General features: G+C 29.5%; 1 protein-coding gene across 2 annotated transcripts; it reads left to right on the top strand.

Annotated features, from left to right (window-relative positions):
- Positions 1–371: 371 nt before the first annotated feature.
- On the top strand, positions 372–10,850 carry LOC144998208 (mediator of RNA polymerase II transcription subunit 15a-like). Of its 2 annotated transcripts, none has more exons than XM_078958023.1 (5): positions 372–484; positions 625–726; positions 1,258–1,387; positions 1,499–1,619; positions 10,642–10,850. In XM_078958023.1, exons 2-5 carry the CDS (start codon positions 662–664, stop codon positions 10,788–10,790), a joined length of 465 nt encoding a protein of 154 aa, XP_078814149.1. In that variant the 5' UTR covers positions 372–484; positions 625–661; the 3' UTR covers positions 10,791–10,850. The 2 variants fall into 2 exon arrangements, with proteins under 2 accessions (XP_078814149.1, XP_078814150.1); XM_078958024.1 differs by lacking the exon at positions 10,642–10,850 and adding an exon at positions 7,514–7,756.
- Positions 10,851–23,095: the final 12,245 nt, after the last annotated feature.

Raw genomic sequence — 23,095 nt, 5'->3', positions numbered from 1 at the left:
CAAATCATCCCATCATATTATTTTAATATATAAAATGTTGGGTGTTATACCAGCCGTTTGACGAAAATGCCCCATGCCTTATAAGCATGTGGTACAAGTTAACCATGAGAAGTAACGTTTGTTACCTTGAAGGACCAAAATCACAAAAGAAAATATATATAAGTCCAAACATTTTTAGGTCAAAACCACAAAATTACAAAATCGTAGGAAACTTTTTTGAAATTTTCTCTTAATTTAACCAATTAATTATGTATTCCAGATGCCCTTAACATAATAAATTCGTCCACGTGGATTGTGTTCACTATTTCGTCGAAGGAGGGTCCATAAATAAGCGAGCAAGACCTTATATATGCAATTTGACTTTTCCTACAACTACACTCAATCGCTTCAAATTCTCTCATCTCGTTTACTTTTGGATCGTTGGATTTCGCTTTTTTCTGATAGAGAGGGAGAAAGAGCAGCTATATACGTCCAATTCCTTAATGTAAGCTAGCTATTTAATTCTTGTTTTCACTATCACTCATGAATTAAGTTTAAGCTTTGTAGATTGCTTCAAGCGAAACATCTAAACATATATTATACTGATATGTTTGATCACATGCTAATTCAAAACTCAAATCGCAGTTCGATAACTTGAAGTAACACTGTTTGTGAATCCTCTATGGAATCTGGTGATTGGAGGTCTCAGCTGACAGATATTTCACGGAACAGGATCGTGAACAAGATGTGTGTTTACGTATTTTTTTCTTTAAGAATTTGTTTATGCTAATCTGTTAAGAATTTATTTAACTGTAAGTCTATAACGATGGTGATGTTACCTTTTGGGATTTTGTTGCTAATCTTACCCTAAGAAATCATATTCTCTATATTAATCGACAAAGAAACCATTACAAGAAAAGGGAACAAAAAAAAACACACACCTAAGCTAATAGACCCGTAAAATTAATTACCATGCTTACAGAAATATATACTCAAAAAGAATGTTCACACATCTAAAATTCTGAAAGTATAGATTCTTTTAGGGCTTATTGCTTTTGTAATGGTTCAAACTTTTTACGTATTCAGCGCATGGCTGTGTTTTTTTTTTTTTTTTTTCTCACTTGTTTCCTTACACTTCTTGAATTGCAATTACACTTGGATTGCTTGTTGTGGCTGGTTTTCTATATTTTTTTTGACGGGTAAAATCACGCTTTATATAGGAAATATCTTCAAAAAGTTACCTACTTCTTTTGACTGATACATGTTGATATTACGTAGAACTGATATCTTGAAGAGATATATTCCGATTTCTGGACCAGAGGCTGAGGCAGAGGGCCTACAGGAACTAAGAAAAATAGCTTTGAAATTTGAACAGAAGATTTATACTTCTCCAACAACTGCAAATCAGGTTTTGCGATGTGTTTTTTTTTATTATAATAGCTTTTGCTTTTGATTGGCGATATATCATTTTGCCATATATATACCGTAAGTTTAAATCTTCATAATATTTGGTTTGCAGAATGATTATTTGCGGAAGATAGCCTTGAAGATGAAGGTTATGGAAACGATATCACAAAATCCCATGCCAGATGCAATGCATTCTAACCCTGGTGCTAACTCTGTAAACCCCTCGGATCCAGGTACTTCCAAATACACGTTTTCAAGGTATAACTAAGTTCAGTATAGTTAAATATAACCAAGATTCAGATTTGTTTAACTTAGGGGCCCTAAACTTTTTTGTTAACAGATTTTATCATTCAAGTTCTCTTTATATGAAACTTTGTGTAATTTTTGTTCCATTCTTTTGAAATTTGAAAACCAAGTTTACCTCCAACCTTTTATTTTTATAAAATGACATAGAAAATCCACATAACCCCAACACCCAAATAGGAATGATACAACTTTGTCTTCAAGCATACATCTTCTTACCCTTCTACTTTTGGCTTTCAAGCCTGTGACTAGAGCTTTGAAATGGTGTTGGGATGTTCAAATTCAAAGAAAGAAAAGAAGTAGAAAAAAACGAGAGAGGACAGTAAGAACGATGAGCAATGAACAACGAAAGCCTGATATATTTCCTCAACTCACACGAGGAAAATACTAACACAAAGTTAGGACTTTTAGTTGAGTGAATCGATTTAGAATACTAAGAGCATCTCCGGTATCAATTAGAATAGGGGAATAAGTGTCACATCTTCATATAATGAATGTTTAATTTTAACCTCTAAATAAGTTATCATTCCAATGGTTAAGCTTATTTAAAAGTTTGTTTTATAAATATAAGTAATTTATCCTCATCTATTTAAAATCCTTTACGAGGAAGAATTTCGTATATGTGCTTCTAAAATATCAAAATATCATATTTGTTCGATATAAATTCTAAATATTCTATCTACCTTCATAACTTTCAATATATCTTGCTCAAATCTTTATTTTAATTTTTCTTTAAATATTTTATAATCAATTATTTTTATAAAGTGACTATTATACCTTAGATAGTTATAAATTCGAGCCCATTTTAACTTTTCTTAGTAACTGTTTCGGTCACCTGAATCTATCTCTCTTTGATAACCAAAGTCGTCAGCTTCTCAAACCTATTCAACCTAGTTGAAAACAAGAATCATGAATCAAGTTTGATTAACAAATGTCTAGAACCTGAAAATCAGGATCCACATAGAGTGAAAACCCTTCTAGAAGAATACGTCTCATCAATGTCAAAATTAACATTTATCTATAACATTTTGTGCGAGTTCATCAGTGCAAACCTTCTAGAACAGTAAATGACCTCTTCAAGTAATGCAAATTACCGTAGAACTAGCCTATACAAAGTTAAGTTTTTGTTTATTAGGAAATCAAGACCTCTAATTAGGTAAAAGTTATCGATTAAAACCCAATGGTGAGAAGTTAAGGACTTTGGTTATTAAAGACATGATTAGTGCACTGAAGCAATTATCAAAAGTTGTGTCAGCATGAAATAGGACTCAGAATATAGAAAAATGGTATTATGGTAAATTAATAAAAATAAATGAATATAATATGTTTAGAAATCTTAAAAATAAAAATTTGGATAAATATGATATTTTAAAAGTTGGTAAAAAGTAAGTAATTTATTTAAAATTTAAATTAGATAAATATAATATTTTGATGTTTAAAAATGATTTATACAAAATTCGCCTTTATAAAACCTCCATGTTTAATTCGTCTATTTTTTAAACACAAATAATATTTTAAGATGAATGTATAAATACAAATATATCGTTTTACTATTTGTATGTATAAAATACGAAAAATTATTATATTGTAGTTACAAAAATAAATTAAAAGCATTTAATTTATATCTTATAAATGAGATGTATTAAATTTTTAATAGGTATAATTAACTAGTAAATAAATAAAAATTATCTACAAGTAAATTATAATTAAAGAGGTAAAATGAAATATACTTAAGGTAGAAGGGATTATATATAAAATTTAGTAAAAGTATATATATATATATATATATATATATATATATATATATATATATATATATATATATATATATATATATATATGTGTGTGTGTGTGATTAGGTTATTTTGTTTTCACTATCTATTGTGTGCATGTATGATTGATTCTGAACCAATTATTTTATTTATTTTAAAAAACTAATTAATGCATATTATATGTTGAAGATATAATGGATATTAATTACATCTTTAGCATTTAATATGTATTAATTATTTTCTTAAAATAACTAAAATGATTGATCCAAAATTAATCATACATGCATACAATAGATAGTGAAAATATTTGAACCTAACTCTCTCTCTCTCTCTCTCTCTCTATATATATATATATATATATATATATATATATATATATATATATATATATATATATATATATATATATATATATATATATATATATAATACGATCAAGTTAAAAAAAAAACAAATAAGTTGTCAAATCCAATGACATTAAGTGGTAAAAAATATACATGTATGGTAATAAGCTATATAAAAACTTAGGGCTAATGTCATAAAAACCCTCAAGTTTTCAGGGTTTTATCGGTTTTGCCCAAAGTTGAATTTTATGTCCGTTTTTACCCTAACATTTTCCAAAAAATGTTCGGTTTTACCCTTTTACCGGTGATAACAGGTTACCATTATATTAGCTTCCCAAAAAAACCCTTAAGTTTATAGTTTTTTACGTTTTTACCCTTAAGTTTATATATTTTTTTACACTTTTACCATTTGTATTTTCTTTTTCATATTATATGTATTCATGCAGAAAATTTATATTTATATACAAAAAAAAAATTAATTAAATATTGTATTTACATTTTTTTCAATGCTATTTCTTCATATATATATATATATATATATATATATATATATATATATATATATATATATATATAATAGTAAAGATATATCTGTGTGTATGGGTTTTTTCTTGGATAAACCATTTAAGATGTAAAAAAAAAAACGCAAATTAATATGTTTTTAGAACTACAAGTACATATTTTTATGCATTTAAAAATATACATGTCAATAAAAAAAACTTGTTGAATCATAAACATGTTTATATAAATATATACATATAATCTTAGAAGTGTAAATATGTATTTTGATATATGTTTTTTTAAGTATAAATATATTTTTAGAAGTATATATACATATTTATATATAATAATGTAAAAATATGTATTTATACTTCTAAAAACTATATCTATAAAACACGTATTCATAATTCTAAAAATATTATTTATCTTTTCAAATGGTATAACCTTGCAAACACACACACACACAAGAACAAACAAACAAATATATATATATATATATATATATATATATATATATATATATAACATTAAAAAAAAATATGAATACAATATTTAATTAAACATTTTTTCGTATATAAATACGATGTTTCTACATGATTACGTATACTATGAAAATAATACTTAGGGTAAAATTGTAAAAAAATTATAAATTTAGGGGTAAAAACGCAAAAAATGGTAAACTTAAGGGTTTTTTTTTGCGAATTTAATATAATGGTAACCTGGAAAACCTGTTATTACCGGTAAAAGGGTAAAACCGAACATTTTTTCAAAAATGTTAGGGTAAAAACGGACATAAAATTCAACTTTGGGAAAAACCGACAAAATCATGTAAACTTGAGGGTTTTTATGACATTAACCCAAAAACTTATAATGTTAAATGCTCTTAGCCGAAATTATTTATCAAACCTGGTTTTATTCGTCAACTAGGTTGTAAACACGTGTTACATAACAATAAAAAAAAATTATATAATAAAAAAAGATATTCACAGTCCAATTACAAAGAAATTTGTTTATATAAAAACTAATGTATATTGTTAAGTTTACGATCTTATGTATAAATAATATTTGATATGGTTATTAAATTTTAATAATGTTATTTAATTTATGATTAATGAGAAAAACATAAAAGTATAATGTTAAAAAGTTAAATTTGATATATTAAATATGGCAACAACAATTATATATGGTATAACGAAATAGTTGTTAAAAAACATTTAAAAATAAAGATATTGCTTAAGATTAGAGGATTTGAAGTTTGAAATGAGTTAATAATTGATATTGTTAATCTATTGAAAAAAAATATATCTTCTATCTTTTCTAATATACATTTTAAATGGAAATATAATGAATTACAAATAGAAAATGATGTCACTTGTATAATAGTCCTTTCTAATATACATTTTAAATGGAAATACAACGAAATACAAATAGAAAATGATGTCACATGTATAATAGTCCTTTCTAATATACATTTTAAATGGAAATATAACGAAATACAAATAGAAAAGGATGTAACTTGTATAATAGTTTTTTTAATAGAGGGGTAAATGGCAATTTTAGGTTTTGACAGAGTTATAAAAATCACCTCTAAGTTCCAATTAATTTATAATTAGTCCATACGTGCTACCCGACTGAATACAATGCGTCTAATGATTAATCTATGACTAAAATTGAACGAATCAGAAGAAAACAATGAAATTTTAAAATCTTAAAGAAGTTATATCTCAATAGAAATTATTTATAGTATGATTAATATTGTATTAATTATATTAGCTTATTTTGTTATAATATTAATAGTATTTATGAACTTTATTTTTATATTAGTCATATTTAATTTTATAAAATTCAATGAATCAGCAATGATCTCCGCTTAATTATCCGATTAATCATCAGGTAGTTGATTAATCTTTTAACTGTAATCTACCGACTAGGAAACGTCGAACATTTTTTTTACAATCGGGTAGTAATGAATATCAACTGTAATATATATATATATTAAGGTGTAAACATTAAACATTTTTTAAAGTAAATTTTAAAATAAATACATACGAAATTATAAATTAGTAATTCAATCTATATTAATAAAAGAAACTATTGTTATATTTTAAATAATAGTAATGAATATAATTGTGTAAACATTAATCATTTTTTAAAATAAATATCGAACAGTACAAACGAAATAATGAATAAATAAATAATTGTAATATATTTATAAAAAAACTATTGGCATATTATAAATATGATACACGCCTAACCTTTCAACCTTGGGTACTTTCCATTAGAAGATGCAAAAATGTAAAAACAAAGTAAACTTATCATTATCATAAATATGATACTAGAATTGGGGAGAGTATTTGTACAAATGGAACAAAATTATTATTATAAAGTATTTGTACGGAACAAAATTGAAAGTCATTTATTATTAATTAGGTGTGAAATTTGTGGACTATACGGTTTAATTAAAAAAAATAAATATTAAGGTGTAAATAATAAATATTTTTTAAAGTAAATTTTAAAATAAATACAAACGAAGTTATGAATAAATAATTCAATCTACATTAATAAAAAGATAACTTTTAACATATTTTAAATAATAGTGATGAATATAAATGTGTAAACATTAATATTTTTTAAAGTAAATCCTCAAAATTAATACAAACGAAATAATGAATAAATAGACAGTTGTAATATATTTTTAAGAAAAAAATGTTGACATATTATAAATATGATACGTGCCTAACCTTTCAATCTTCGATACTTTCCATCTAAACATGCTAAAAAGTAAAAACAAAGAAAATAAACTTATCATTATCATAAATATGATAATAGAATTGGACAGATGGACCAATATTACTTTTATTGCTAAGAAAAAATAAAAACCCTGACAAAAAAGTAAATAACAATCTCTAGTCTATACCAAATACATAATTTCACTCGACATCCCCAACCTAAAAAATCATCCTACAAAGCTTGATTATTCCATTCCAATAGGGAAAAAAATTACAACTTTTTGTTTCATCCCAAAAGGTAGGATAAAGACTCACTCTTGATCTATCATTTGCGCAAAAGACATAAATGCCCCTCATCTCAAATAAAAATAACCCTAAAAAGTTTGTCCATTATAACAAACGTGACTTATATAAATTTCAATTTAAGCCTAACTCACTAGGTTTGACTTATTTACCTTGTTTTTCATTTCTTTTATAGATACCGCATAAGGGACATGACAAGCATTTTGTATCTCAACCAAATATGGCATAGATGACCCCAACATCCTCACGCGGAAAGTAAAGCTTTTATGATTAAAGCACATCTAACGGATAAAAAGTCTAAAAAATTACAGGAGTAAAGAATGTAATCCAGGGCCGGTCCAAACGTATATAGGGCCCAGGGCGAAAAAAAAGGGCCCCTTAAATAAAAGTATAATAAAGATTCAAAAAAATATCAATTATTGTTCACTAAAAACACCTTCAATTAGCAATAACAAGCAAGCCAAATTGTTTATTTTTTGAGCTAGTTTGAGTTTGAACCAACTTTAGGTTCTAAAAATCTTATTGGTAATATATATATATATATATATATATATATATATATATATATATATATATATATATATATATATATATATATATATATATATACACTACATAGCCCAATAATTTTGGGCCCCCTAGAGTCGTGGGCCCTAGGCAGTCGCCCGGGTTGCCCACCGTCTGGACCGGCCCTGATGTAATCATACATCTATATACTCTCTCCCAGTAGCATGAAATTTATAGTCACCACCTTTATACATGGAAAGGATGTTGCCACCAGTGAGTCCTACAAAATCAGCCAGTTTTTTCATAATTTAAAAATAAACAAATGACTTTTTTGGTAGATAATGGCATGAAAGTCTAAAAATGAGCTTAAATATGATGCTTATTACCCATACAAATGAGATAGTCAGTCATCTAAGTAGCAATAATCATCAATGATCGTTGTAATAACAAAGCATATGTCACTACCAATGGTAAGGATCAAATGAATGTCTAGTAAATTATTTTAAATTATCCAAATTTCTCTTCATTAATATTTGTGTTTATCTATCATGCTTTCATCCAATATCATAGTTGAGGAGAAACCGGGAAGAAATGAACTTTATTTGGAAAAAAAACATCAGGAATGAGTTAGGGCCCACCTATTATTATCATATCAATTCATATCGATATGTAAAGGAGAAGCTAACATACCTTTCTTATCCATGAAACCTTGTGCTTGTTATAGAATGTCCTCACCTTCTTCCATATTACACATAAACAGTAGAAAATAATAACATAGTAACATATCAATTAAACTGATATATTTGGTTCAAGCATTTAATCAAACATTTGTCTGAACAAAATACAAAATTGATAAACTCAAAGGAAAAGAAGTGCATATGGAGATGGAAAAGTGCAACCAAGTCTACACGATTTGGTAAAATAATAAACAATTATGTGATACAAAATTAAAAATTCCATCAATAAGTAATAAAGGTGATAGTATGTAAATTAAATCGACCAAAAATGACCAATTATCCAAACTAAGCAGTGTTTATGAATAACTTACGATTTGAAGATCCTTATGGAAAATTGCTTCATCCTTCTTGGTTTCAATTGGAACTTTATTCAAAAGGCTATTAAAACCCATATTTAACAACAAATTCCACACACCTGAAGTACTTTGTAGAGAGAGAAAGAATTAGAGAAGCAAATACCATGAAAGATTGATTCAAATAATACAAATACAAAGCACCCAGATTTACCTCTAATGGTTAATACACCGATGGAAGAAGGGATGTTAATCATATTGAAGACGCCGAGAACCCTTACTGAAGATAGGAGAAGAGCAATCAACAATGAAAATGAAACACATAATGTTAGTTTTAGTAAATAGAAAAGCTAACGAATCTAATTTATAGAAACCGTATAAAAGATAAATTAGGGAAGAGAAGATTTGGTTTTAGGATAGGAGATGGGGATGAACTTTTTTAGGATTATCCAATAGTTATCGATAGGAGAAGAGCAATCAACAATGAAAATGAAACACATAATGTTAGTTTTAGTAAATAGAAAAGCTAACGAATCTAATTTATAGAAACCGTATAAAAGATAAATTAGGGAAGAGAAGATTTGGTTTTAGGATAGGAGATGGGGATGAACTTTTTTAGGATTATCCAATAGTTATCGATAGGAGAAGAGCAATCAACAATGAAAATGAAACACATAATGTTAGTTTTAGTAAATAGAAAAGCTAATGAATCTAATTTATAGAAACCGTATAAAAGATAAATTAGGGAAGAGAAGATTTGGTTTTAGGATAGGAGATGGGGATGAACTTTTTTAGGATTATCCAATAGTTATCGATAGGAGCAAGAGATGTCGGAAGACCTAGTAGGTAACAAATACAAAAACAATATGTCGATAGTGTCCTGCAGGAGTTGCGATGAAGGAGGAGAACTGGTATTAGGATAATAGGAAGGGCTTCACAATTGCAATTAGGTGGGGGTGTAGGGGAAGATGGGGTTTTAGGAAATCAACATAAATATTATTAGTTATTAAGATCAAAATCTAGAGCAGTAGTTGTGAATTTGAAATGCCTATACGACATTAATGCGCGATTTTAGCCTTGAGTGTTCTAATTAAAGAGTGTAAATCTTGCGTGACATTGAGTGATTTAAAGAAAGAATGAACGGATTTTGATATATCATTATCACCGGAATTCATTAATATAATGATGTGTCATTGAAACAAAAATAAGAAAACGACATCTGGAAAAAGAATTACTATAAAATAATGAAAAAAATATCAAGTGTCAAAATTAAGAAGAGGAATACATTTGGCAAAAACATTTTCATTTATTAGGGTAGCTAACAGTACCATATTTCAAGAACAAAATTGAAAATCATTTATTATTAATAATAGTACCATATTTCAAAAAGATCGGCTCTAACATAATACATAAAAGGGTTAGCATACTATTGTTATTTATCCTTTTTTTTTTTTTTTTTCTTTTAGCAGATAGCTAGAAGTTTGAATGTTAAGAACACATGTTCAAACCACACAACAAATTAAACAAGATTTGGGTTGAAACTCGTGTTCCAATCAATTTGGGCTATGTTTCTTTTTCTTTCCTTATCAAGTGTGGTAACTAATATGATCCATCAATTTGATCAAATAAATGGGAAAAAAAATTAATACAAAATCGGTGTTGATAATCTCTTAATTTAGAAAAAAAAAAAAGTTTCCTTTATCCCATCGTTCCAAAAAATTCTTATTAATTAACTCTCATAACTGATGTAAATATAATTCTTTTAGGTATGGATCATAACTTTGGGGTAGTCGCTGATCGAGCTCAATGCCCGAACCTTTACAAAAGGGATCCCCATTTTGAGATTGTTGGGTCAATGACACGAGCTCGAACAAAAAGAATGAAAGATGCCTTAAATGCAGGAGCCAAAATATAAGTTAAATTTGACTAAGGTATACATGTAATAATGATTAATACTTTTTATGTAACCATCTTGAGGGGCATTCTTGTAAATCATGTCATTTACAACAACATGCACTACTAGAAAAAGATAATTCAAATATGGTTAAAATTATAAATATAACACGAAAAGTTAGTCATATTGGAACATGGACGAATTATGTTACTACAACTAATATAACACAACTTTACAACAAAAAACTATTGATGTGAGGTCAAAAAAATCATCCCAAGTGTCTTACAAAGCGATGACATGCACATACAAGACATTTAATATGGTTCTTAAACTGAAATAAATAGCATTATATGGTAACCAAAGTATTGTTGTATATATTAGGCTAAATGTAAGAAACAACAATTAACAAGAACCAAGATTTTGAAATATTAGTAGCATGTGGGATTAAAGTATTATCTCTTGTCACTTGTTTACGAACAATTTCAAGAAATAGCAATGTATTTTCATATATTTGTGGATTGTAGTGTTCTTCATTTTCGTTTTGTTACAACAATGTACCTCAATCATTTTTTTATTAAGACCCATGGAATTTGGCAAATCTACCTGGTGATAGTGTTATACTTTATTCTATAACTATCTAGTTTTAAAATGTGCTTTCACTTATTTTTTTATTAAGACATCCTACTTTTTAGTATTTAAAAAAAAAAAGTTATTCACTAAGGTTCCTTATTACTAGAAAACATGCATTTAATGACTCTTGGATTACGACATACATTGCTTTTATGACAGACAAATGCATGTGTCCTAAAATATGTCATTATTTGTGAAAACTCAAGGTTTTACAACATACAAAAATATGTGTCATGTTTTAGTGTCAAACATATTTAAAAAAAGAGGGATGTGTTTCTTAATGTCTATCATCTTGAAAAAAATGTCTCCTTTTAATTATCAATATATAATTATAATTTTATAAATTCCCCTTTGTTTCCAGTCTCCTTATCTCTAAGTCTCCATGTCTCTCTCAATTAGAACTACTTAGGGTTTATTACTAGAAAAATGGTTTCCTATATATAACAGGAATTTTTTTTCATTGAAAATCATGTCATAAAAGAAAATGGTAGCCACTTAGCCTGACATTAAATTTACGCCATACATTTATGACCTACAACTACGACATACAAACACGATATGTGCTTTCGACATACATTCACAACTAACTTTCAACACATATGTATGTATGTATATATGTATGCAAAATCTTACTCAAACTAAATTACACACTTAATGTCTAATAATGCAAAATAAAATATCATACATATATAAAAAGGCAATCCATTACACAAATTATAGTGTCAAATTAAAAAGTGTGTTCCAAATTTATCAAAGAGTAATGGTCAAATACATATCAGTGGTAAATAACTTGTGTGACATAAGTAGCCCATTCTTCACAAACCCTATCAAGCTCAATGTCTGTAAATTCATTACTCCCCCACATTGAGACAAAAATTAATATATTGACGAAAAATATGAAACAATATATATATATATATATATATATATATATATATATATATATATATATATATATATATATATATTCAACAACATTTCAACTGCATCAATTAACTAATAGATTGACTTACTTCGTTATTCAACACTTCAAGTCCTTCATCAACAACCGCTTTCATGAGCTTAAGAACCACATTCTGTGTAACCAAACTAAAGGGACACTTTACAATTTTATAATAAACTGGTATATCAAAAACAATAATCTATTATCCAAATCCTGTTAAGGTTGTTGTCACACCCCCGAACCAGACGACAGAAACATCCGAGGGCCCGCGTGACTTAAATTGAATATCATCACAATGAATATACATGAATCATAATATAAACATCACCATGCATCAATATATTACAACTGACTTTGTTCACATCAAGTACATTGTTTTAACATTACAAATCCATAACATAAATTGTTTGATAGTTCTCAAAAGCAAAACACCCTATTATACTTGTTACTACTCCTCAGCTTACCTGTTACCTGAGAATACAAGTTATTTTGAAAACGGTCAACATATGGAATGTTGGTTAGTTCATAAGCAGGTTTGATATGAAAATGTTTTGTGTAGTTTGTAAGAAAACAACCCAGAAAATCCGATATTTTCTGAAAAGACCATTGTTTATATAAAAGTGTGAAGATCCGTAAATATATGCATGATGATTTCAAAACATGTATAATTGAAAAGCTTTGTATTAAAAGTACTAGTGAAAAATGTTGAACTTCCCCGAAAAACCCGATGTTTTCTGACCATAAAAAAATATCATATAAGTGTTCGAATTGTTATTCCATCACTTAAATGATTTTGATTTACCTTGATTACTTGATTTTTATTGGGTTTATTTATGTGAGTCGTTATAACCATGCATGATGATGACTAATTCGTCTGTCTTGGCACTCTGGTGAACGGCGGAATTGATCTTAAGATTTTGTCACCCTAGACTGGCCGAGTCTAACTGTAGCGAATAGTTGAGGTGTGGGGGAGTCACCCCCGTATAGATCTATACACAAACTCTCGCTCTCCCTCCAGGAGACTTTGATTATAACTACAGACTACGACCGACACACATTGGTGCCACCCGTTATTACTCACTAAATCCCAATTGAATTTGATTACTTTTGATTATCGACCCATATTTGTTTACTTGGATTGACGATAGGCCTAATAAACGGGGAGAAGAGGATTATAAATCCTACTAATCCTAAGTATTATTTAAGGCTATTGGATATGCGAAAGACACGCTAGCCCATTTCGCATTTGATTCACGTGGACCTTACTACCAATGCTAATGGGCCACTAAGGCCCAATAGCACTTAAAAGCCATTGAGGGTCCCTTAAACATGAAATTGGGTCATAGAAGGCCCAATAACATTTATAATTATCCCTTGGGCCCAAAAATCATGTTAAGGGGTCACAAAGGCCCAATAAGCATGTTTGGAACTTTCAAGCGCAAAGAATTTAATGTTTACTTGTTTTAGGTATAGTTTAATTGTTGGAAAGTTTGATTGGGTAATTGTTAATTTTCGCACCGGAACAAGGCCGGTCGGTTATTTTTAACGATGTTGGAATTATACATATTTTCATCTTTCCATTTTCATGAATCGTAGTTTGGTATTTTATTGTAACGCAAATATCTTAAAATAAAATAATTGACTCAAAATCTTGGTTTGAACCCCTTTTAGTCCTACTTTGGTAAAATTGACAATTTTAGTCCTTTTATATATAAAAAGACATTTTAAGCCCTTAAACCATTTTCTCGACACTTTTGAGCCAAGACTTGTTCAAGTGATATTTTTAGCTCAAAACTCATTCTTTGGCAGTTTCAGCCCTTCCAGAAAATTATTTTTCGATTAAAGCCCTAACCTTTTTCCAGCTTCTACAATTTTGACCCAAAATCCAAAAAGTTTACAATTTTGATCCTTGTTTGGAAATTACATCATTTTAACCCCTGAATTAGTTTTATTCACCCTTTTACCCACTGTTTTGAGAAGTTTATCATTTCAACCCCTTGAAAGTTGAAGATTTTACAAGTTTTGGCTCATTAGGCCGAAAAGCCCAAAATTTGGCCCATTAAGCCATAAATTTCATTTCTAACCTTTAAAAGAGTTTGATATTCATAAAAACACTTATTTTTACTGTTTTGACTCTTTTGATCCTTGAGAAAACCGTGAATAACAATTTTCAACCCAACTTTCGTTTGTTTGGAGACTTTAGCCCAAAAGTGGGTTTTATGTTGCAATATGTATACTTTAATCTTAGAGGGTAATTTTCTTACCTGTTTAGTGTAAGATGTTCTAGATCATGTTTATCTTCCTCTTATATCCATAGATCTCAAGATTTCCATTCTTTTTGTTATGTATTTATCACATAAACACATGAATTCACACATAACATACACATACACATAGATCTACACATTTTACTTGTATTCTCTCCCAGAAAACATATGAAAACCGAAAATAGAGGGGTATGAACTCACCTTTTCTTGCTGTTTTCGATTTGAAGAAGAAATGGAAGAAGTTTGATGCTATTCTCGGCCTTACAAAGCTTCTTTGAGTAGAATTCGGCTTAGATGGGTTCTAAGAAGCATGATCATGAACTTTTATGAGTTAGAAGGGGATTATAACAATCTCAAGAAGCTAAACCATGGATCCAAGCATTAACTTACCTAGAATGATGATTTTTGTGGAATAAACTCCTTGAAAAGCTCTTAATCTCGAAAACTTTGAAGGAGAAGTGAAGAGTGTTCTTTGAGAGTGTTTGGAGAGAATTTGTGAGGTGTGTGTGTTTTTCCTTTGTGTTCTCGGCTGAAGAAGAAAAGAGAGGGGGGAGGAGAGAGAGTGAAGCGATAGATGCTTGGAAGTATGAGATAGTTGCATGGATATCCCAAGTATAACTGTGAGGTGGCATATAAAAGTCAACTCTTTCTCCCTAAGTTTTTTAGTTGGGCCTAGAGAGGTAGAGGAAAGAAAGAATTTGGGGCCTTTTTTTGTGATTAAATCCATATTATGGCCCATTGATGATTTTTCGGCCCAGTTGATCTTTGGAGATGGTTCACGGCCCAAAATAAATCAAAGAATGAGTTTTATGGTCCATTAGGGCTAATTAGATTTGTTACTGCCCAATAAGTCCCATTAGGGTATTTTGTTTGATTATAGGCCCAATATGGCCCAAAATGTTAAAATAAATGGGAGTGGGTCCAATTAGAGCCCATTTAAGAGTTTTAAGCCCAAAATAGTCAAATTGGTGGCTTATTGGCCCATTAGGCCCAATAAGGAAATCGTAACCCATAATGGACTTAAACCAGGATTTCTAGGGTTTCCATTCTTTGTTGACTATTTGAAGTGCTTGTATAGAGTGTTTGATGGGGATTTTGTTGTTATTGAATAAGCATCATACATGCTTTCACATTTTGTGTTCCCAAATGTTATCATTGTTGTTGTTATATGGCATAGAATTCCTAGTTGTGATAGTTGTAGTTTGTGCTAACCATAACATTTATCCAGTTGACAATTACCTTTTTCTTTTATCCACTTTGTCTTGCATGCAAATAAAATTCTCTAAAAAATCAATGAAATATATCAAATAAATTAATTTAATGTTTTAATAATTTATATTACTTACACTTCAGTCATCTACATCAAGTATGTATCAACATCAAAGGGCCTTACAGAATTAAGGTGATAACATGTTGTTGTTTGCATGTCTAGTACTGCTTACACCCAATGACCATCATATACCCAAAACCAAGTAAAAATAGGACAATAATTATGACGAAGCTTAAATATAAGAAATTATAAAGTACATTATGGTAAAGGAAGCTTAAATACAAGAAATGATAATTTACTACTTACTTATAGTAAATGAAACTTAAATGAAAGAAATAGTAAAGTACATTGCTATTTTTTGGTACATAATAGGACAAGGAAACTTAAATGCAAGAAATAGCAAAGTTCATTTCCATTTCCTGGACTTGGGGAGATAAAGGGACTTGTGTAATTAAAAAAAGTAAGTTATGTTTTACTCAAGAAAAATCATCTAAAGTATGTTGATATTTCTTGTAACTTAACAAAAAAAGGCCTAAATGCATAAAATATTAACTTACTTCTACTTGTTTATGGTAAAGGAAACTTAAATGTAAGAAATAGTGAAGTACATTACTATTTCCTGTACTTAGGACATAAAAGGACTAGTGTAATAAAAAGAGTAAATTTTTTGTTTTTATTTTCCAAAGTCGAATCAACTAAAGTGTGTTGCTATTTATTCCACAGTAGATTCATGGTATATAACATCATACTATTATCTTCATATTCTAATTTTTTGTCAAATTCAATGATTTTTCTACTTATCCCATTAAGTCATTCTTTTTAAATTAAGTCAAACATAATCAAATGGAAAATCTAACCCGAGATTTTAAGGCATTAAGATGATGTGGTTATCCTTTCTTGTATATAGTCGACATGCTATGACTATACTTGCTTTACTGTCATAAAAGAAAATGACAGCCATTTACCCTGACATAAAATTTACGACATACATTTATGACCTACAACAACGACATATAAACACGATATGTGCCTTAGACATACATTCACAACTAACTTTCAATGTCTTAATTCGACCTAATGGAGAACATTTCTTATTGTGAGTACATTTGAGAACAAAAATCCTACTTTAAATTGCGAGGTGACACTTTTATAATTAAATCAAAATTATAAAATAATATTCATATAAATCAAAAATAGATAAAATCAATTAAAAAAACCCATTAACCTACACCGCTCACCACCACCAACCACCCATCATCACCACCTACAACCCACAAACCACCACCATTACCAACCACACATCACCACAACCAACAACCCACAACCACCACCCACCACCACCACCCCACCCATCACCTACCAAAACCACCACCATCCGCCTATTACCACCACACCCACCACTCACCACTACCATTCACCCATCACCACCACTATCAACCACCCATCACCACAAGCTACAACCCACTACCACTACCCACCACTCATCACCATCATCCACCCCAATCCCTACCACCCACCACCCATTACCACCACTATCACCCTCCACCACCACCCCAACACCCGCTACCACCACCACTATAACCTACTCATCACCACCACCACCCCCACCATTACCCTCTACCACCACCAATGACCACCATCCCTACCATCACCACCTACCACCCGCCACCACCACCAACCTCCACCACCTATCACCACCACCTCTTACCACCTATCTATCTTCACCACCCATCACCACCACCTACCCACCCACCCACCACCTTTATCACCATCACTACCACCACCTACCAACTACCACCCACCATCATCACTACCACCAACCATTACCACAAACTACCACCTGCCACCACCATCCACCTATTACCACCACCAATAACCATCAACCGCCTCCACCACCCACCACCACTGCCATCATCCACCACCCACCACCACTACCCGTCACCACCACCCGCCACTATCACCACTTCCAGCCATCACAACCAACCACCACCCACCACCCATCACCACCAATATACATCACCATCGCATGCCTTTACCACCCACCTATCACTATAACCTACCACCACTCGTCATCATCATCACCCTCACCACCTACAACCATAACCCACTAACACAACCATCCACCCACCCACCAACATCATCACCACCCACCACATACCACCACCATCCACCAACACTACCGACCATCACTAACATTACCACATGCAACCACCATTCTATATCACCCACCAATCAATACTACCACCACCGAACAACCCACCACCCTTCACCACCACCACCACCTACCACCCACAACTATAATAAACCAAATATCATCCACGACCCCCATCACCTACCACCACCACCTGTCTCCACCTCCCCCACCCCCCCACCCCCCACATTCACCATCATCGACCACTATACCATTACCTCCTACTATCTACAACCAAATTTGATTGAATGCATATAATCATATAAATTATGTTTTATTCTATGTATTTAGTTGCATAAATCACATATGGTTAAATACATACAATAATATATGATTATATGTATCTAATCGTAAATGATTTATATAAACAATATTCATTTTAATGTTTTCCATTCAATAATTTTTCTCTTGCATTTAGTCGTATCTAATTATATATATTTAATAACATATGATTAATGTGGACAAAAATTTGTTTTCACGTTTTTTATTCAATGGTTGTTCTCTTATATATAATCACATGTGATTATATGTATCTAATCACACATGATTTATATATACAAAATTCATTTTTTTGTCACGTGGTTAGATGTATTTAATCAACTATGATTAAAGTTGACCAAGAACAATTATTGAATCGAGAACGTGATAATAAATCTTATCAACATAAATTATATGTGACTAGATACATATAATCACATGTGATTATATGTATGTAATCAAATATGATTTGTGCGGAATTGATCTCGTGTTTTTAATAATATATAATTACTGTAGACAAAGATTTGTTTTCATGTTTTTGATTCAATTTATATATAATCACATGTGATTATATGTATCTAATCACATATAATTTATATAGACAATATTATTTTTTGTCTATATAAATTAGATGTGATTAGATACATATAATCATATGTGATTAGATTTATTTAATCACGTATGATTAAAGTTTATAAAAAATTATTGAATCGAGAACATGACGATGAGTCTTTTCCACAAAAATCATATGTGATTGGATAGATATAATTGTTGGGTTTTGTGTACTATAACACTCATATGGTGCATATACAACCCTAATAGCTTTGGATCTAAGTTTTCTCTACTTATACATGCAATAAAAATTCCAAAGCATGAAGCCTACAACTAGCATACAATTTTGGTACATGAATCATAAAATCAAATTAGAAGAATACCTCTTTATTGTAGCTTGTAGCTTTGGCCTTTCAAGAGCTTAGCACCTCAAGTGTGATGCCTCAAATGGTTCACAAACACCATGAACAAAGGAGGGCTTTGAGAGAGAGCTTTGACACTCTCAAATTGGTTATCTCTCTTCCTAGAACACTTAGGGCCGATTTAGCTAAGGGATAACACATATATAGTGTAGGATTCCAAGAGTCATGGGTAAACCCTAATCCATACACTTAGGTTATGATCCATATCTCATGTAGGCCAACTCTTCATGGATACCTACATAAACATAGCCCAACACGGATTAGCCCAAACTATATATATATATATATATATATATATATATATATATATATATATATATATATCACTAATTTACATAATCAGTCCCCGTTAATTTAATTAGTCTCTTTTGATCACTAAATTAATTCCAAATTAATTCTTGATTAATATTAATTAAATACAATGATTTCACAATTAATATATTATACTTATAATATATTAATAAATCATAAATAACCTCTTTCTCAAATATTCTTCCTATCAGATTGTTCTGGTGAAGGCAACCCAAATGGACCATGCTACTCTCAGTTCAAGTACATACCAATTATAGTTATTGGATTAGACACCTAATCCAACAGTTTCCCACTTGGATAAGTATAATAACTATAATTGAAGGTACGACTCTAAAATCCAGACTAGCAATCATAGCTCTCAAAAGCCGTTGTTGAACTCTGACTTAGTCAATGATGTGTCCATTAGATAAGGGATCATATATTCCTCCATTCTAGATATCATATGAACTGATACATGGATTATAATTATTTTCTCTGTTTATGTGTTGTTTCCCGATTTCCGATGTATGATGATCGACTAATTGAACAAATCAAATCAGTTCAGGCTTGGCCAAGCACTTAGGGTTATCATCACTAAATCATCGAGGGGACCACATATAACACTTTTATCCATATTGGGTAATAGGAAAGGATAAAATTCGACTCAAATGCTTGCTTGTACTTACTCATCAATCACACACAACAATATGTTTTATAACACCAAGTTACTGGTGCATTTACATATGTCAATGTCCAACTGACTTGTAAAATACAACTCACATGTCTTGATTTCAAGAATATATGATATTATCGTCTCATGATCACTCGTGATAAAATCCATGAAGTGATTCAAATGAGTGTGGGTTTAATTCAATACTCAAATATTATTACAGGAGTACTCACAAACACTGCAACAAACTTGTGATATGTCTAAACGCCATTAGACAATCTACAGACCCATTCATGACAGTCTAGCTTCAATACCTACTTCCAAAGTATGATCACTTGTGGATGGTTTGAATAACCTAGTTATTCGGGAAGTCAAAACATGTAAAGTGAAACACAAGAATAATTGAATCCAATATGGTCTCAAAACTTTTGAATATAAATAAAACACCTTTTATTTAATAACCATATTGATTACTCATTATTCATTGCATAATGTTTCAATTTATCAACTTTACACTTGAATTAAAACAATAGTTATCCCATGCTCCAAGCATGCAAACTATGTTTACCTATGGTTTTTACTTTGTGAAATAAATCAATTGTAAACATTTCCAATGATACTCATTTCACAATCCCAAATCCTTATCGTAAGTGTGAGAATACCAAATCCTTGCCACTTACTATGATTTGTTAGATTCTAAGCTTATACGCGGCGATCCTTATGTAATGACTATGTACACAAGTCACAGAGACTTTTCCAATTACAAAACTTTCCATTGGAGATTGTTACAAGACAATAATATAGATACGAAGTCTCATATTCAAAGCACATTCCTTTGAACATCCTTCTTGCATAAAAGTTTCTAACTTATTCATAGATTCTTGATATCCAACTCCCATTATGGAAACTTTTCCATAATTGTCATATATGATTATCCATTGTTAATAGAATCCTATCTTTTAAAAATCATATCAATATGGTTCATTCATTACTATGCTTCTAACTGTCCTTAAGCAACCAATCCTTCGCAAACCTCAGATCGTTCTTGATGGTTGTTTAATAACTTTAGTCATATCCGGTTCTATTCCTTTTTCCCTCTTAATGTCCTAGGCATTTGAAAAATTAGAATAAGAGAATATTATAACACATGCAATCAATCATATATCCGAAGCATATGGAACACGATTCATAATATCTTACATAAAGACCTGATACTTTACCTATCTCTTGTTATAACATTTCCATATATAGAATTTCCTTATGTCGAATATTTTCAACATAACATTCATATATGTCATTGACTAAATTTGATTAAAATCTCAATCTAAACTTTTAGAATTGAATTGAAGTATAAGTCTCTCTCCCTTAATTATAGCAAAACAAATTTGGGCAAATGCCATAAAAGTCACTACATTTTTATGTGTTTTTGAGAAATGTCCTATTATTTTTTTTTTTGGCTTTGGCCACAAATTGGACATAGAGTTACCACTCTAGCCCATTTAACGATTTTCGTGGTTAACTCTATTAAAGTTTTTGCAAAATCAGTCCTAAAAGTTCAAATTTGGTCCCTGTAGTTTGCAAAAATTTACACAACATTTCCAAAACTCAGTTTTATGTTTTCTAAATGTTTTATTTCATTTATTATTTTTTTTAATCAAAGCCAAACCTGCTTTTAAATTTTTAATTTTTTTATATTTTTTTTATATTTTTCGTTCTTATTTCTTTTTTTTTTTTGGTTTTTTTTAGCTTCTTATTTTTTTTATATTCATTTATTTTTCATATTTTTTTATAAAATTTTTCGCTTTTTTTCTTTATTTTTGTTTTTTCATTTTTTTAGAAAACCAAAAAAAACTCAAACGCCAAAAATGTAATATACTCTAATATATATACACTTTATACTTTCTAAAATATTATCAAAAGAAATTATCAAATTGACGAAAAACAAAACGTAACAAAAATTTGAAAAAAAAAAAACAAAACAAAACAAATACGAAACAAATACAAAAAATATAACAAAATATTCATACACTTTAAATTTTTTGATAAATATCAAAAGAAGTTATCAAATTGACGAAAAACAAAACGTAAATTTATTTTATAAAAAAAATGAAAAACCAAAATAAAGAAAAAACGAGAAAATGAAAATAAAGAAAAAATAAAAAAACGAAAAAAAAATATAAAAAAAATATGAAAAATAAATGAATACAAAAAACAAAAAAAAAGAAGTTAAAAATAAAAAATATATTAAAAAACAAAAAATTTAAAATATATATATATATATATATATATATAAAAGCAAGTTTAGCTTTGATTAATAAATGAAAATAAAGAAGTTGAAAAACAAAAAACCGAGTTTTGGATATGTTGTGTAAATTTTTGCAAACTACAGGGATCAAATTTGAAATTTTAGGACTGACTTTGAAAAAAATTAACAAAGTTAACCATAAAAATCATTAAATGGGCTAGAGTGGTAACTTTATGTCTAATTTGTGGTTAGAGCCAATAAAAAAATAATAGGATTTTCCTAAAAACGAGTGAAAATATAGTGATTTTTATGGTATTTACCCTTTTATATATAAAACTAGATTAAAACCCGTGCAACTCACAGGTATTAATTTTAAATAGAATTAAAAAATTGATTATGTAATAAAATAATATATCATTAATTTAGAAAAACTTATTAATCGTATTATTGTATTTTTTTTAATAACTTTGTAATTTGTAAGTATTCATAATTCGAAGTCACTATCGAAGAAATAAAATATAGTATTCATAATTCGAAGTCGACTAATCAAATATTTGCAAAAGATTTATTGATTTACAAAGATAAAA

This window comes from Lactuca saligna, chromosome 5, assembly GCF_052625555.1.
Source record: "Lactuca saligna cultivar CGN05327 chromosome 5, ASM5262555v1, whole genome shotgun sequence".
Taxonomy (NCBI): Eukaryota; Viridiplantae; Streptophyta; class Magnoliopsida; order Asterales; family Asteraceae; genus Lactuca; species Lactuca saligna.
The sequence above is the reverse complement of the archived record's forward strand: the minus strand, read 5'-3'. Positions and strand labels throughout refer to the sequence as shown.